The sequence below is a fragment of the Balaenoptera borealis genome (genome assembly GCF_965194805.1).
Source record: "Balaenoptera borealis genome assembly, chromosome: 11".
Lineage (NCBI taxonomy): Eukaryota > Metazoa > Chordata > Mammalia > Artiodactyla > Balaenopteridae > Balaenoptera > Balaenoptera borealis.
In genome coordinates, this window is record NC_138868.1 from 8,859,574 (window position 1) to 8,870,914 (window position 11,341).

General features: G+C 38.9%; 1 protein-coding gene and 1 long non-coding RNA gene across 3 annotated transcripts in view; one reads left to right on the forward strand and one right to left on the reverse strand.

Moving 5' to 3' along the window:
* Positions 1 to 11,341, reverse strand: part of LOC309606696 (solute carrier family 22 member 10-like) — a 234,399-nt gene that overhangs the window by 201,273 nt on the left and 21,785 nt on the right. The window contains exons 3-10 of one of the 2 annotated variants that reach the window (XM_082344115.1): positions 9,833 to 9,987; positions 9,574 to 9,742; positions 7,969 to 8,092; positions 7,384 to 7,499; positions 4,845 to 4,928; positions 4,185 to 4,399; positions 2,536 to 2,644; positions 1,553 to 1,756 (exon numbers count right to left, since the gene is read on the reverse strand). In XM_082344115.1, coding sequence (XP_082200241.1) covers positions 1,553 to 1,756; positions 2,536 to 2,644; positions 4,185 to 4,399; positions 4,845 to 4,928; positions 7,384 to 7,499; positions 7,969 to 8,092; positions 9,574 to 9,742; positions 9,833 to 9,987 — 1,176 coding nt within the window. Of the gene's footprint in view, positions 1 to 1,552; positions 1,757 to 2,535; positions 2,645 to 4,184; positions 4,400 to 4,844; positions 4,929 to 7,383; positions 7,500 to 7,968; positions 8,093 to 9,573; positions 9,988 to 11,341 lie in introns of both variants that reach the window. The other variant, XM_082344114.1, reaches the window with a different exon arrangement.
* The window catches only part of LOC309606754, a 308,111-nt gene that overhangs the window by 71,555 nt on the left and 225,215 nt on the right, over positions 1 to 11,341 (forward strand). The gene's annotated exons all lie outside the window — the stretch shown is intronic.

An 11,341-nucleotide genomic window follows, 5' to 3' on the forward strand; every position in this document is an offset into this window, starting at 1 on the left:
CCCTAGAGCCCTCAGAGGGAGCATGGCCCTGCCAACAACTTCAGCTCAGACTTCCAGGCTCCAGAACTGTGAGACAATACATTTCTGTTGTTTAATTCACTCAGTTTGTGGAACATTATTATTGAAGCCCTAGGTTACGAAGATAGCATATTCCTCATATTAAAAGACTTTTACCAGTTTCTTTTTTCCCCATCCTTGATACTTTCCATTACTTGTAGTGACAAAATTTGCCTGAATCTTGCAAGCACCTACACAAGATTTATTTCTTTATTATCTTTTCAAAGAGAGTCTTTATTTTTTTTCTTTTAAAAAGTTTTTTTAACATCTTTAATGGAGTATAATTGCTTTACAATGGTGTGTTAGTTTCTGCTTTATAACAAAGTGAATCAGCTATATATATACATATATCCCCATATCTCCTCCCTCTTGCATCTCCCTCTCACCCTCCCTAACCCACCCCTCTAGGTGGTCACAAAGCACCGAGCTGAGCTCCCCGTGCTGTGTGGCTGCTTCCCACTAGCTACCTATTTAGCATTTGGTAGTGTATATATGTCCATGCCACTCTCTCACTTCGTCCCAGATTACACTTCCCCCTCCCCGTATCCTCAAGTCCATTCTCTACGTCTGCATCTTTGTTCCTGTCCTGCCCCTAGGTTCTTCAGAACCTTTTTTTTTTTTTTTTTAGATTCCATATACATGTGTTAGCATACGGTATTTGTTTTTCTCTTGCTGACTTACTTCACTCTGTATGACAGACTCTAGATCCATCCACCTCACTACAAATAACTCAATTTTGTTTCTTTTTATGGCTGAGTAGTATTCCATTGTATATATGTGCAACATCTTCTTTATCCATTCATCTGTCGGTGGACACTTAAGTTGTTTCCATGTCCTGGCTATTGTAAATAGTGCTGCAGTGAACATTGCGGTAAATGACTCTTTTTGAATCATGGTTTTCTCAGAGTATATGCCCAGTAGTGGGACTGCTGGGTCGTATGGTAGTTCTATTTTTAGTTTTTTAAGGAACCTCCATACTGTTTTCCATAGTGGCTGTATCAATTTACATTCCCGCCAACAGTGCAAGAGGGTTCCCTTTTCTCCACACCCTCTCCAGCATTTATTGTTTGTAGATTTTCAGAATGGCCATCACCAAAGAGTCTTTAACTCAACATGATCTTCCTAACATTGTTCCTTCACTGGTCATCCCATTTCTTTTCCCTTTATATCCCCTACTCTTATGGATCTGAGGATCATGAAATACTATCATGAGGGCAGGTAGGATATGCCCTCACAACAGAGCTAATTACTGTCTCTTCAGCACTAAAACTACCAATGAGAACAAGGCAGAGAGGAATCTCTGCAGTCTAGACTGGAACTCATAATGGTTAGAAATGACCTTGCTACTTGTGAAGGCAATGACCCAAGATGGAAGTATCCCAGGCAGGCTCAGCCTTCCCAGTGATCTGAGGGACCCACTCTGTGTTTTGTCTTTCTCACTCACAGATCCAAAGCACACAGTCTCTCCCAGGGGATGGCTAGAAGCATTACTCACTTATTTTCCACATCCTGGATGGTGTCAAGCAGAGGCAGATTTCTGGTTTCAGGTTGGAAAGGGACAACAAGACTAGCAATAATGGGACATACTCCATAGATGATCCAGGGCAGAGTGGGTAGATACACCACCAGGGTCATCAAGAGGGGAGCCAGAGCTGACCCACACCTACTAGCCATTACATCTAATCCCAAAGCTTTTGCCCTGAGGGGTAAACAAGAATACATAATAATCCAGTAAAAATCCACACATGTAACTTATGATCTATTACTTTGATGTGATTATGGAACACACTAAAACACAATTATTACATATGTGGGCTTTACGAAAACACTTGTTTTTGTGATTTGCTCTGTGATTTTCTAGCTGCCTTTGACAAGGTCAAAATGTGTTAAGACCCATTTTCATCATTTTAATAAAAACAGATGTATTGAAGTACTGCTTAGCACAGTACCTGGCACCAAGTCAGCTTTTTTGATAAACTTTGGTGATAATTGTTTTTTAGTATGTTGTTACTATTACAAAAAATTGCTTTATAATTAACATTTCTTATTATGTTATTCCACAATAAGCATCAATTAGCTGGGAAAGTCCTATTTTTTTGGCCCTGGAGGGATATTCAAAGTTCTTTATTTTTGATTTTCCATTTTTCTATTCTAGTAGTACAGTTTACAGCTATTAGATGATAAACAATAAAAAGTCACTTTTTAGAAAATCCATATCCAAAGCCAACCTCAAGTACACAGTAATTAAGGTTAAATCCACTTTTTGTTTTTGTTTTTAGTTTCTAATATGTTTGGTGCTTTATATTTCTGTTTTACACTCATAACTGGAACTTACAAATGGGCAACTACTACCTTATTATTAGTGGAATTAGAACATTTTCCTGGTCCCTTTCCTAAACCACAAATTATATTAAACTACTGGACACTTTATATCAATCTTTACTCAGGCTTCGGAAGGATATAAAAAAATCCTTATACCTGAGGAGAGTGGGGATGAGTTCATTACAGTGGACAGAATAACTGGTGATAGAAGCGGCAACACAGCTGATTCCCACACTTGCCAAAGTCACACGCAGGGTCTGCATTTCTAGAGAGAGGAAGACCAGTGAGATTAAGAAAGCTGTGTTCAAGGAATCAGCATCCACCAAATTTATTCAGGACAAACAACTCTACAGGTTATTTGTATGTTTGAAATAGATTGTAGAAAATATTACAGCAGCAGGATCATGGAGTCTTTTATAAACTGAGAAAGATAAAGTTATCAACATAGGTTGTAAAATGTACATAAAATTATCTCGGTTAATTGTAGCAAATCTCTCTGTATATCTGAGATTTGCCAAAGAAGAAGAAGAAAAGGTGAGTGTGGCAGAAACTTGCTTTTAGTTATTCTGTCCAGTACTTGCTCTATGCTTATTATAGAAGGTAGGACTGTCATGTGGACAATTACTGGGTCTAAGTCTCAGCTCTAACCTTGAGGACTTTACAATTAAAATGCAGAATTTAAAGTGACCAGTCATCCTGGTTTTCCTGGGAATTAGGAGGTTTTAGCAATGTGAGATTTTCATTAATAAAACCTGGAAAGTCCCAGACAAACCTCAATGAGTCAGTCAACCTAGTGTAGATACAGCACTGCCATAGGGTGAATATGGCACAAGAGAGTAATAGACGGACAGGGCCTTTCTGTTAGTGGACAGGCTGAAGAGAAGCTGGATCTACATCAATGTTAGACATGAGGAACCAAGAATGGAAACTTCTATTCGGAAAAAAGGAATTTGGGACCACTAAAAAAAATTTCAGAGAAACGGTTTTCTGCACAGTATAAAAAGAAATCTAATTATAGCTTTATAATATTGGAAAGAACTCTCGTGTAAGGGAGTAAGCCTGCATCATTAATGATATTCTAAAGAGCAGAGTCCACCCATCTGTAATGCTGTGAAGCATATTCTTGCATTGGGAGATGGTGAAGCATAGTGCCCACTAAGGTTCTACTAATCATTACATACCATCTTTCTATTAACTTGTAAAGTAATCTAACAGGGAATGGACAAGGCTTTTAATCTGCTTAAATTCTATTCCTACTGTTCACTCCTTCATTCCTTGAAAAAGGGGGATTTTTTTCATTTCCTGGGAGACTCTCATGAGCAAGAGCTGCAGTCATGGTGACTTAACACCACACTCTTGTGTGGGTATGTAGAGACAGGGAAGTGACTAGTCATCAAAGCTGGTAATGAAGAGCCCAAACAGAGGGAGTGACCATGCTGTGTCCTCACCTGGGGGATCACTGCAAGGCCTCAGCCCTCCATGTTTGTTATTTGAAGTGTGAATGGACAAAAGGCAGGTAAACAATTGTTGTCCTAGAGAAATAATCTGGGATAAATTGTACCAATTTAAGACACTTCACAATGTGATGAGACGAACATATGCCTGATTTGCCCCTCGCTGACCTTTAGTTTTTTTCCCAAAAATTTTTAGCAGAATTTCTCATAAACCATCAGATTGGTTTAGGGGAATACTTAGCGCATAACTGGTACCTCTTTTCAAACCTGACTTCAGACAAGTGTGACCAATACAATCCCTGAAGGGTGGGAAACAGACACTTTTTTCCCCAAAGTCCAGTCTTCTCTCACCTTGGGGCACAAACGTGTTGGTCAAAATGGAAAGTCCCACCAGGAACATGAAAAGCATCTGGGTTGGTCGACGGCCCATATAATTCAATACTAGAAGTGCAAGACATCGGGCTAAGGCAGTGAGAGCTCCAAAGATTACCTGGAACAGGAAAATATTGCTCCCAAAGTGCTGTAAATTGATAAAGATGCCAAAAAAGGGTATTGTGCTTGCAAATCTGTAGTGAACAAAAGAGGAAAGACACAAGCTGTAAGATTTAGAGCCAACGTGTTGCAGTCGATTATTATATTGACCCAGGCAGCCAATGATCAATATTTAAGAATAAAGGTCTAGTCTGATTTGTATAACACTTCCTTTTAGGGTGATAAAGTTACCATTAAAATAACATGGCTATAAAGGAAAACGATATTCCTTTTGTCCTTCTTTTTTTTGAGTCCCTAAGCATAGAGTTGGCAGTGACGGGAAAACATAACCTGACTCAATCACCAAACTGGATGGTATAGAGAATTTGAATATATGAGCATTAAAACTTAAAATTTAGGGAAATCATTTCTTTTTGAGAGTTGTCTGTATGCTGTGAGTCCTCCCTCTATTCCGCCAACCCCAATACTGTAAAGCATTTCCCTTTTCTCAACTAGTGACTGAAACTGCAAAGAAACTACCTGTGTCCCCTTGACTGGACGCATAGTGTCCTGGTTTCAAACACAGTTCTGGGAAATTTAAAGTTCATATCAGAGTCCTTGGGGCTAAAAGAAAATGTAAGAATTCAGGAAAGCAAATATGTACCAACTGTGCCATCAGAAATGGAAGCAAAGATTCCCACTGTGGATCTACCTTTTACCCAAAGAGCATCTAAGGGAAAGGAGTCCACCTAAAAGATCTATTTCACCCAGAGAGAGACAGATTTAGGTATTGCAATAAAAGAAACCATCACACTAAATAGGCATTTCTCCAAAGAAGATATACAGATTGTCAACAAACACATGAAAGAATGCTCAACATCATTAATCATTAGAGAAATGCAAATCAAAACTACAATGAGATATCATCTCACACTGGTCAGAATGGCCATCATTAAAAAATCTACAAACAATAAATGCTGGAGAGGGTGTGGAGAAAAGGGAACCCTCTTGCACTGTTGGTGGGAATGTAAATTGATACAGCCACTATGGAGAACAGTATGGAGGTTCCTTAAAAAACTAAAAATAGAACTACCATATGACCCAGCAATCCCACTACTGGGCATATACCCTAAGAAAACCATAATTCAAAAAGAGTCATGTACCAAAATGTTCATTGCAGCTCTATTTACAACAGCCAGGACATGGAAGCAACCTAAGTGCCCATCGACAGATGAATGGATAAAGAAGATGTGGCACATATATACAATGGAATATTACTCAGCCATAAAAAGGAACAAAACTGAGTTATTTGTAGTGAGGTGGATGGACCTAGAGTCTGTCATACAGAGTGAAGTAAGTCAGAAAGAGAGAAACAAATACCGTATGCTAACACATATATATGGAATGTAAAAGAAGAAAAAGAAAAAAATGGTCAGAAGAACCTAGGGGCAAGACAGGAATAAAGATGCAGACCTACTAGAGAATGGACTTGAGGATACGGGGAGGGGGAAGGGTAAGCTGGGACAAAGTGAGAGAGTGGCATGGACATATATACACTACCAAACGTAAAATAGATAGCTAGTGGGAAGCAGCCGCATAGCACAGGGAGATCAGCTCCGTGCTTTGTGACCACCTAGAGAGGTGGGATAGGGAGGGTGGGAGGGAGGGAGATGCAAGAGGGAAGAGATATGGGGACATATGTATATGTATAACTGATTCACTTTGTTATAAAGCAGAAACTAACACACCATTGTAAAGCAATTATACTCCAATAAAGATGTTAAAAAAGAAAAAGAAAATAGAAAAAACCATCACAGAACACAGCAATTGCAAACAGGTCTTCTCTTTATCATTATATGTACTTTTTCCTTCCACTCTGATTATCTAGAATTCAGAAACGTAAGTCTGTGTCCTAGTGGATATGAAAAGGTCAAAAAGCACAATGTAGTTAAATGAATAAGCAGTCTACTAGGATATGTCTGGGAAAGATAAATTATACTATTCAGTAGTCACTTTCTTAAGCTTGGCGGTGGGTGTTTATGGTCCTGTGTGCTTTTTGTCCATGTGTGTAAATCTTCAAAAATTCAGAATTTAAAATTTCTCCTCCTGACTATACCAAAGTAAATACTTATATCCCCTCAAGAGATAAGGAGCAAGACTTTAACAGAAGCCCTTGTGCTAACACACAAAAAACTGTATCCAAATTGGGAACAAATAAAAGTCCATCAATATTGAAGTACATAGAGAAATTGTAGTGTATTCATCTAATGGAAACTAAAGCACTAGGGAGGAGAACAACCTACTGTTACATGCAACAGAATGGATGGCTCTTCATGAATGAGCATGAGGAAAGGCGGCCTGTCACAGAACACTTCTATCATTTGTATTATGTGAAGGTCAAGATCAGGCAACACTCATCTGCAGGGAAGGAGATCAGAACCGCTGTTAAGTTTTATTTGGCACAGGAGAGGGCTGTAAGGAGAGAACAGAGTCAGGCAATGGTGTGGAGGTGGCGAATATTGCTGTACCAGATAGTTGAGGGGATGTCTTGGGGAATTAGGATTTTCTATCTTGATCTGTATGTTGGCTAACTTTTTACATACTGACATATTCATTGATTTGTATATATTTCTGACCTCTTCATGTTTCTGTTTGCAACGTTTACTTCAATTAAAATTGAAAGAAAAACGAAGAAAATTAAGTGCCCAAATCTGTACCATGATAGAAGTTCTCAACATCAATCTCCAGAGAAAGACTGAGAGTGTGATATGACCTAACTAACTTTTCATCATATAATCAGTTTCATGTGAGTGTTATTTGGTGTGATTTCCTCATTTTTTCTCCAATCTGTACCATGATAGAAGTTCTCAACATCAATCTCCAGAGAAAGACTGATAGTGTGATATGACCTAACTAACTTTTCATCATATAATCAGTTTCATGTGAGTGTTATTTGGTGTGATTTCCTCATTTTTTCTCCAAATCAGCGCCTCCCTCTCACAGCACTGTTAAAACCTATGAAATACATAGATTCATGTCCCCACTCTTTGAATGTTGTCATGCACTGCGTGGAGCCCACCTCACGAAGAGCAGGAGACAGATCCTCTTACGCAGGTTGGGTGTGCGGAACAAGTCAAATACAGTAGTTTTGGTCTGTGCGGCCTCCAGCTCCTCCTGCATGGTCGCTTTGAAACCCTTCAAGAACGACAAACGTGTCATTTGCCAACACAGTGCCAGGTATTGTGATGAGCACTGGCACCCAATAGGACAGGAGGGATGTGTTCCCTTTCTTTATAACGTAACATATTACACATGCAATCACAGGAGTGAACATGGGGTGAAGAAGGATGCAGGGAGTTAAGGGAGACGCCAGGAAATTAAATGGCAACAATGATATTTTGAAAATGAGGCCACAGAGGTGGGCAGGGCACCAAGGAGAGTACATAAGGTATAGAGTCAGATCAGGAATTGAGCTATAGGAAGAAGCTCTGTACAGTGCTCACAGCTTGTTTTCTATGAGATGGCCATGAAAGACCAGGGAATTTGCATTCTCAACTAGCTGCCCTTGTTAGAAAAGCAGTTTGTCTATCTATAATAAGGAGAAGGCAAGTGTCAATTTGTGTCTTCTCTCCAACCCAATAACCACCTTCCCCTTCCTGCTCACCTCCATGTTCAGGGCTGCTTCAGCATTCTTTATTCCATTTCTATGTGCTACTTTTTTAAGTTCCTTTAAGCCCTTATCTGGGTTATTGGTGATAATCAGCCACCGAGCAGATTCCACCAGCCACCTGATGAAAGAAGGGCACAAAAGTGCAGTCAACTATCTCTTGCTTATTTGTCCTATGGTTAATTACAACATATGCTTTTTACTTTCCATCCAATATCCACCACCAATTGAAGTGGTGGATATTGGATGGAAGGCAAAAAATGTACTACATGCATAGGATCACAGACTTTGCTTTCAAGTTGCCTCTCTGCTTATTCACCAGGAGATTTTCCAAGGGGCTTATGAAGCTTAAGTTTGAGAGTCCCTCACTTGCATAATTCCCTTCCAAAGCTTAGCATGAGATCTGGCAACTTTGTGCCATAGTATATATTCATAATGTATATTATTTTGAAAAAAGAAGTCCCCAAATTATGTAAACTTTTAGGCCAACAAATATTGTGAATACTCCTGCCACTACCAGAAGTATTGGTAACTAACTACATAAATGAGTCACTTGTTTACATCTGCCTTAGTTTTCTTATAAATAAATGGAAACAATAAGCACATCTTCCTTGTTATGAGAATAGAATGATTTAGCAGATGAGTCTGACATGGATTACACTCTTCTTTCTCTCTGTGCTCTTCTCACTATATTAAGCCTGTAGTCATCTTTCTGTGATCTACTAAAGCTAATTCTCCCTAGAGTGTTTTTTTTTTTTTTTTAACTTTTGGGTTTTATTTATTTATTTATTTATGGCTGTGCTGGGTCTTCATTTCTGTGCGAGGGCTTTCTCCAGTTGCGGCATGTGGGGGCCGCTCTTCATCGCGGTGCGCGGGCCTCTCTTGTTGCGGAGCACAGGCTCCAGACGCGCAGGCTCAGCAATTGTGGCTCACAGGCCCAGTCGCTCTGCGGCATGTGGGATCTTCCCAGACCAGGGCTCGAACCCGTGTCCCCCGCATTGGCAGGCAGACTCTCAACCACTGCGCCACCAGGGAAGCCCCTTAGAGTGGTTTTAAGTGTAGGGATGGAATTATCCATAAATAAATATTTGTTAAAATTATTTAAGGGAAGAGGGAGTGTTGAACACGTAATGTAAGTCATCCAATCTGCATGTCATTTTCACTTCTGGAGAAATTCTGTTGCTATTTTGTTAAATTGCTCTATGAATAAATTTTCTGCCTCTTCTTTATCCAATTTCATCTGCAACATGGAAAATCATGGAAAACTTTATTGTACCTTTTTCATTCCAAAGCCAAAAAATTGAAGGTATATCTTCAAGTCTATAAGAAAAATAATATTGGAATAACTCAATGACCACAATATTGGGTAAGACTTAGGAAGCAAAATGGCAGAAAACACCTAGAGCTCCCTGGAAGGAAGATCACTGTTACTCCCTGTTCTGCTTCTCAAATCTCAAATTGATCAGAGTGAACAAATGAGAAACCCTGGTTTAGGTCAAAACAACAGGAAAGGGTCCAGGGAATAAGAAAATCAGTATATCCCAATTCAATATGCATTTTCATCCTAGGTTCCCTTAAGTGGAGTGAGAGAGAGGCTCATACCTTGAGGAGAAAAAGAAGACAAAGAATGGTATAGACACCACCAGCTGCAGGGTATGCCAGTCTCGAAAGACAAAAGCCAGTCCTCCCAGCATTATCTGTCCAATACTAATGGCACAGGTTATCAGTGTTATTACCATGGCTTTTGATTGGGACCTTGTCCACTCTACAACTGAAAGAAAACCCAATTGGGATAGTAAAGTCACATAAGGGTGAAATTTCAAGGTTTGGAAAATCAAGAAAATCAAAACTGTTGACTTACTGAGCATCCAGTTATTTGTTATAATGACCACAGCAGAACATCCTGACCAGAAGCGTAGTGAGCAGTAAATCAGGAAGGTGGGAGCAAAGGCTGCACAGGTCCCAGAGATGGCGAGCTGGAGCAAACACCACCTGAGAATCAACTTTCTCCCAAACCTAAGAAACAGAGAGGCAGGTTAGATTATGGGAGCAATGATAATTTGTGGTAAAAAAAAATTAAGAAAACAAAGCATACTTTGAAATTTAGACAATGTTTTAACAAGTGATTCTTTGTACCTGAAACCTTGAGTAAACAAGAGCTAAATCAGCAACAGAAATAGCTTCATACTAACACTCTGGTTTACAAACTAATATTACTAAAACTTCATCATCCAATCCCCAGGAGGACTCTGACGGGAAGTGATACCATACAAAAGAAACTACAATGTTGGAAATTGGAATATACCATGAGCATTCATTGTACTAACATATGTATTTAGCATAGTGGAGAGTCTGTATAGTGTGTAGAACACAAGAGAGCTAAAAGTGTACTTTGGTCTCTAGCACCAGACAGGTGAAGATGCAACTGATGCAAATGATCAGTGAAGCAATGCATCAAAGTGGTTGAAGATTTATGTAAGAGTCACTCTTTGTTGAATCTGTATTTATAAACCTCAAGTAATGTGCTTTCCTAGAATAGAATATACGAGCACCATAACCCAGACAGTGGCTATTATATCAATCTCTCACAGGAAAGAAGTATGTAAAATGGAGAATGAAGGGAAAAAGAAGGTGAAAGACAAATAAGGAAAAGTGAATTTTGTCTTTCATTGGGCATGAAGAAAAGAGGGTCTTAGTAGAGACAACATGGACTAAACGAGATGCGCTAATGTAAATATAAACCCATTGTCTGTAATAAAAACAGACAGACAGTGTTTGGTATTAGGAATTCCTCTGCAATATTTAAAAATAGCATCAAATAATTTCCCCCAAACAGAAAATGGGATACATAAGAACAAACACGACACCAAATAATCATGTTCATAATCACTATCATCATCAAGAAAATAACTTAGAAGAGAAAACTTTATTCTATTATATGTGGACATTTAGTTGCTCAATGCCATCTGCTGAAGAGACTGTTCTTTCTCACATTAAATGGTCTTGGCACCCCTGTCAAAAGACAGTTGGCTATAAATGTATGGGTTTATTTCTGAACTCTCAGTTCTATTACATTTGTCTGTATGTCAATCCTTATACCAGTACCATAATATTTGGTAACTGTAGCTTTATTGTAGTTCTGAAACTGAGATGCATGAGTCCCCTGAATTTACTCTTCTTTTTCAAAATTGTTTGGCTATTTGGAGCCCTGATTTCATATGAATATGTTTCAGCTTTTCTGTTTCTAGAAAAACATTACATTGGAGTTTTGATAGTGATTTCATTGAAACTGTAGTTGCATTAAATATGATTGACTTCATTGATAATATTAGGTCTTCCTACCTCATTAACATGGGATACTTTCCATTTA